At 39.4% G+C, this 6,577-nt stretch overlaps 1 protein-coding gene across 7 annotated transcripts in view; it reads left to right on the top strand.

Annotated features, from left to right (window-relative positions):
- Positions 1 to 6,320, top strand: part of NAV3 (neuron navigator 3) — a 184,564-nt gene extending 178,244 nt beyond the window's left edge. For 2 of the 7 annotated variants that reach the window (XM_057377410.1, XM_057377406.1), the window contains 2 exons: positions 1,854 to 2,057; positions 3,543 to 6,313. In XM_057377410.1, the coding sequence (XP_057233393.1) occupies positions 1,854 to 2,057; positions 3,543 to 3,662 (324 nt within the window). In that variant the 3' untranslated portion in view covers positions 3,663 to 6,313. Of the gene's footprint in view, positions 1 to 1,853; positions 2,058 to 3,542 lie in introns of all 7 variants that reach the window. The other 5 variants (XM_057377411.1, XM_057377409.1, XM_057377407.1 and 2 more) reach the window with 4 other exon arrangements.
- Positions 6,321 to 6,577: the final 257 nt, after the last annotated feature.

Genomic DNA, 6,577 nt, shown 5'->3' with positions numbered 1-6,577 from the left:
ATCATATTTTCCCGCAGCTTTTTTTTTTTTTTTTTTTTTGTAATTTTTCTTTTTCCCAATCTTTAATTGGCTTTTGCTTTTTTTTGTTTATGCATCACAGTTCTATGCCCTCTAAAAAGATGCTTTGTGGAAAGGCATTTTTTTCCACACATGACACCAAAAGAAATTACTGCACAGTGCGGAGGGCTTTGTTATGGACTAGGCAGAGCTATGTAAGCAGCTGCAGTTTCTTTATCACCTTGTACTGACACACTGACATACTGATGCAATGGGGGTTTCAAATCTTGCCTGTTGAATACCTCATGCTTTCCTAAAACTGCTTATCTGTCTGGGAATTACAGTGTTTAAGCCTTGTGCAGAAAGCTGCCAAACATTTGATAGAGCAGCCGGTGAGGTTAACAGCACTTGTTTAGACCAGCTATAAAAATGCAGTGATATTCTTCCTGCTCATATTTTCCCACACATACAGGATAACTGCTTAAATGAAAACTTCAGTTGTAAAGCAGAAGATGGCAGCATGTAGAAGAAAATATGTTTGTTTCATAAGCTGTACTAATTTTTAGCTGCTTTGGATGGCTTCCATAGAATAAAATTATTAATTATAAACAGAAATCTTTTATATAATATAATTACATGTTCCTGGAACCAAAGAAGGGTAGAAACTGCCTTTCTAGTCGGGTACTTTGCAAACTCACTTGTCAGACGTAGGATTTACAAGCCTTGCTCTAGATTCCAAAAAAGATTTAGTCGCTGTTAATCTCAGATGAAAGGAAGTGCTGCAGCCTGGAGTGAGCCTGCTCCTTCCCTGAGAAACATTTCCTCTTGGCTGATTTAGGCAGGTCCCTGTTGTAGCAGCCTGGCCTCAGCATAGGGCAGGGGTCTAAACACCGGTGTGCCTGATGCAGGGGGCGGCTGCCTAACCTGAAACTCTGCATTCAGCAAGTGCCTGGCATCAGTTGCTGYGGTGATAAGCACAACTCATCACTCTGCCTTTATCACTTAAGTCCTCCCCTGTTTCCCTTTAGGAGTGCAGCCCATCTGTATCCTCTCTGAGTGCATGCCCCACCAATAGCACGATGTCCTTTTGATTGCATGACACTGTCTAAAGCTGGAGAAATTACAAAAAGCCCTGGTGTATGGCTCCCCATCCCAGTGTGTCACTGTCACAGCTAAAGGAAATCTTTAAAGCAGCATCCAAGGGGCTCTCAGTTATCATGTTGCTTGTGAACAGCAGTGCAGTGCAGAGAGGGATGCATTTTAGTGAGGAAGCTACAGATCTCCAAAAATTACAATATTCTCATTCTTCCTTCATCTGTCCTCTTTCCAGATTCATAAGCATTTTTACTCCTTCATAGTAGGGAAAAAATATATCCGTTATKAAGTTGTTCTCTTAACCTTTTGAAAGTTCTCACACTTACAATGTGGACAGATGTCTGCTTCTGCATCTCTTGCTAGGAGAAGTGAACAATCTGTGCTGCCACCTCCTAATTCACTTCAAACAAAGTCCAATTAAGTTGAATGCTTTTGATAGGTCTGTGTTAATTTCTCTGACATGCCTTAAGCAAATTATCTGAAGGTCTCATTTCACATTGTATCAAGAACTTGTGGCTCCCACTGTTGTCTACAAGTATCACTAGTTATGGAGTTTTTCAACTAGCAGCCACTCTGTATTGAAGTAACATTAGAGGAGATGATCTGGTCTTCTTAAGATCTTATTGTATCTGAGTGCTGAGAACATCTGAAAGCAAAGCACTTTCTGAAATGGTTTAGATGTTTGTGATTACTTTTTTTTTTTCTGCTGTTACAACTGAAAACTGTGTAGAATGCTTACCGGTGTTATATCCATAATACAGATGTACGGCAAGAGGGCACCCTGGGAGGATCCCTCCAAGTGGGTGGCTGATACCTATCCATGGAGCTCTGCAACTCTACAGCATGAGTGGCCATCACTGCTTCAGTTAAGACCTGAAGATGTTGGTTATGAAGGTTATGCATCAGCAAAAGAAGGAACAACCTCTAAGCACATTCCGCAGACTGATACAGAGGGRGATCCCTTGGTAAGATTCAAACTTTTGGGAAAAGGCTTTTCAGTCTGCACTTTACTGTCACATGTTAAACTGTGCACTGTACAGGAAAAATCTACTTGTGCACCTGTTTCAAAATAAGCCTTTAAAATGAATTCTACTATGATTTATTAAAATGTGGACAATGGAAGGGAGCAGAAGGGCATGTGCCTCCAACCTGTTAATATTTCCTTACATTGTTTGCATTTCCCATCTGCCCAGAAGCGTATCTGGTCTTCATCATTACATTGTTTGCGTTCCACTTTTCAGCAACTTATTAATCAATTTTATCATAAAAAACATCTTACTGCATTGGGCAGTTCTTCATCTACATTACACAAATAAAGAACTGCAATATTCACATTATCAAACTTGTCTATCATAGGGAGTTTGGTGAAAATAGAAATTAGACAGCCATCCTTCCATTCCTCAGAATATTTCAAGAAAGCTGATGACTGTAAAACAGTCTTAATGTAGAAAGAATGCAAGTGTGGTGTCTTGAAATGATAGGAGTTTGATTTCCCTCAATGCCATGTATTGTTTCATATAAATATGATCCCAGACATTTGGGGTTACCATTGCCTTCTCTGATAATGGACTATTAAAATGCATATGTTGAACTGATATTCTTGTGTATTGCTTTCTCTGTGGACTGCTTTTATCACAATTCAAAATACCTTTTTAGAGAGCTGTATTTCTAGAACACAGGCAGCCTTTAGAAAAGATAATTTCTCAGAGAAAAATGCATCGAACTCTGAACAGTGTTAAGAAAATGGCCCCTCAGCCTCACTGTTTCATGTTCAAACACAGAGTTAGGCATCAAGCATCCAGGCAATTTTCTGGGTCTTAATGCTGCTATTTGATGATTTTCAGATGGATTTCAGGTACCAGTAATTCCTAAATTAAGGGTGCTCTACTCTCCTGGATAGGAGGATCTGTTGCTGTTCCCCTCCTGAGGTCAGCCCGTCAGCAGCAGATGGGACTCATTTATGAAGCAGCTGGCATCAGTCCACCCCTCTCTCATTCCCACCCCATCTTTTTTGTGTAGAGGGGGTATGTTACTGTGATTATGTTTTCAGTTGCTTTTCCAGTGACATGCATCTACACCATCCAAAAATTATCTGGAAGCTTGACTGTCTCCAAATATGGGCCCAGATGTCCAGCTGAGATACCGCTTCCTTCCTCTGCCAGTGTTGCAGCTGCAGCTGGCCTCACCCTTGAATTAAAGAGAGCTATCAGGCAGCTTCATTGTATCCCTCTGGCTCTTTGGACCTTTAAACTTCTACTTAAAAAACAGAAGGCATGAAAAGAGTGACAATAGGAGCCATTAACACCCCGCCCTTTCTGAAATCCTTTTGTACCCTCCCTCATCTAGATACCAGCACACCTCATACAGCAAGGCAGCTTAATTAAATTTTAACATGGTCACTGCTCTATTAAATGAGATGAGATTGTGTAAACACTGCTTTCTTCTTTCAGATGAATATGCTAATGAGGCTTCAAGAGGCAGCCAACTATTCGAGTGCACAGAGCTGTGACAGCGATAGCACCAGCCACCATGACGACATTTTGGATTCATCCCTTGAATCAACTCTCTGAAAGGGACAAAACTTGCTGTAGGATGATGGTAAAATCTGTTTCCAATAGACCACTGCCAGTATTAAAGCAGCACACTGAGGTCTCTGAGTAAGAATGGTGTGCTGTAGGTAGGCAGGAGACCTAACTCTGCAAAGTCAGGAAGAAAAATTGAAGGGGAAAGCTTGAATTAGTTTAATTTCAAGGCATTTCAATACCTATGGAGCCAAGTGAGACTCCATTTGTCAACTGGAAAGTGCCCTAGACCAAGGGCATCTGAGCAGATTGCACATGTGTTAGCCAAACTGGAATATTTTTTTTCCCTTATCCTCTTTCTCTCTCTCTGTGTTTCTCTGAACAAGTTTACAGTGAAACTTCTTTGTTTTTTCTTTTTTTTTCCTTTAGTTTACCCTGAGGTGCTGCATGAACAATGCAGTCCCTAATTATCTTCTAACCACTGTTGTGCCACATGGTGCTGGTCACAGGATGGCAGTCGTGTTTGTGTTACACACTACTGCCCATTCCAGAATGAGTAAAAGATGATAGTAACTCAGAAAGCACAAACAGTATTGTGCAATCACCAGAAAACATGACTGTGATATGCTGGATAAGTGCCAATTTAATTCTAACTGCCATGGTCACGGTGATGCGCTCCATCAAGTTTTTAGTATGCAAGTCACAAATTTTATAAAGTTATTTTTACCACAAGGGTCTTTTCTAACCTCCTGCCCACTCCTTAACAACGGTTTTCTACCAATTATGAACCAACACTGATTAAAGGCTTTTTAGGGCTTCATTTGTTTGAGCCTTTTCAGTGAAAGAAGGAACATTTCTTATGGTGCTGTCTCACTGCCTTAAAACAGATTTCTAGAACAGTTTTACAGTTGGTTTAATTCCTAAACCATTGGTAATTTACACTGTTTTTTTCTTCATTTGCTAATGAGAAAACATCAGTTAACATAGTAGCCTCATATCTGTATATCATGATTTTTTAAAGTAATGGATACAAGAAAGAACAGTTGCTATATAATATTTTTATCTTGTGAATAGATTTCTCTGCCTACCTTCAGAAGTACACAAGGAACCCAAACCCACTTTCACGGCCACCTAAATGCTGACAAAATAGGCTCAAATCCATTTGGTCCCATGGAACGGAATTTTTGGAGGATAGATGTTTTGAATACTTATCCAGCAGAGCTGGATGCACTTGATGCAGCATGAGCACAAATATATGGGTTTTTTTTCCTTTTTTCTAGTTTCAGCATGTTGTTTTGATTGCTATTGTTGTACATGAGGAATTCAGCATAAAAGAAAACTGAAGCAGTGATGTCCACTGTGGAAGAGGAAGAGTTTATACTGTAAAAGTGGGTTGGTTTTGCACAGTCTACTGGGTGGGTATTGTAAATATAGAGAAAAAAAAAGACAAAAAAAAAACCTTGCACAAATCAAATTGAAAACAAACAAAAAAAAATGTATTTTATTCTGTTGGTGTTTAGAGATGTTTCACTTGCTGAGATTTCCTGTGTGTTGCAAACAAATACAGAATGCAAAACCTAAAAGCTGTTATTACCTGGTGTGTTTGTCCTGTACTTACAGTTCTTATGACTATGCAGGAGCTATCAATGCTACAGTCAGCACGTTTCAATATCTATATGAAGCCAATACATTTTGGGGGGAAAAGTCTGAAAATGTGTTAAGTTCATATGTCACTACAGGCTACAACCAGACTGCATTCAGGCTGCTCAGAGTAATGGGAAACGCTCTTTTACCACGAGAACCATGAGGCTGAGAAAGGTACAGGCAAACAAGAAGGTACCCAAGGGCTCTGGCATTGTGTAGTACCATACTGTACACCTTTCTGGATGTTATCTTCGGGATGTGTATCTGGTGCTATTCACTCCTCATGGCCCCCTCTGGCCACCTGCTGTAACTTAAATCAATGCAGTTTCCAAACGGCACTGAGCTGCATCGCTGAGTCTAGAGGTTTCTACACGGTGCTATTGCCCTACTAAAACTCTGAATTTATGCATGTAGGATTCAGTCAGACCAACATCGTGCCCCCCAAATCTGGATCCATTTCTGATGCAAAATGTCAGCTCATACACCTTGACTGACTCAAAGAACTAAAGCACAGCTGCTCTTTCTTGTACCTGTGCTCTGAGCAAACCTGCAAAACTTTTCCTGCCATATTTAGCTCACAAACACACAGTATTACATATACAAAACTTCCTGCAATACATCTCAGTGAGTCCACCTAGTTTACAACTCAGAAATTGTTTGTGAAACATTTGTCTGTACACATTTTATATTTTGTACATTTTTGATGTAACATACCTTGTAAATAGACAGAAATGGTGAAATAAATCATCTGAAAATTTTTGTAGTCTTTGTAAAACCCTAATAATAAGTATTTGGTGTCATCGGACTTAACTGGATGATGTATTTTCTATTGGTTCCTCTAGCTTGTAAACCAGCTTGCGTATATTTTTTTTGCAGGTGTGCACACTGTATCTGTCTAAATTATTACTTTGCCATTAAAGTGGAATTATTTATTGAAAACACAGTCTGGTGTTTTTGCAGTCAGGACCACTTAACAGTTAGATATTATTTTAAATACATGAGCATATAAACAAAATGACAAGCTGAATGATTTTTCTGTATTCAGAACTAATCTCTGTAGAAGCAAAATTAAGTACTGTTTCCAGTTCCAGTGATTCAGCAGGATTTTGGGGTGGCTGTTTCTTTGGTGGGAACAGGTTGTACCATTCAGAAACAGCTTCACAATATCCGTATTCTCAGGATTATTTTAAAATACAAGTCTATTGACTTTAGTGATGAAAAATCTGTCCAAAACTGGTGAAGTATAATGCCTTATTTTGAAACACAAAGAACTTAGAGCCACTTCCTCAGCAGGTATGCATCAATGTTATTTCATAGAA

This window comes from Malurus melanocephalus, unplaced genomic scaffold (genome assembly GCF_030028575.1).
Source record: "Malurus melanocephalus ecotype Western Australia unplaced genomic scaffold, MMel_1.1 scaffold_311, whole genome shotgun sequence".
Classification (NCBI taxonomy): Eukaryota; Metazoa; Chordata; class Aves; order Passeriformes; family Maluridae; genus Malurus; species Malurus melanocephalus.
The sequence above is the reverse complement of the archived record's forward strand: the minus strand, read 5'-3'. Positions and strand labels throughout refer to the sequence as shown.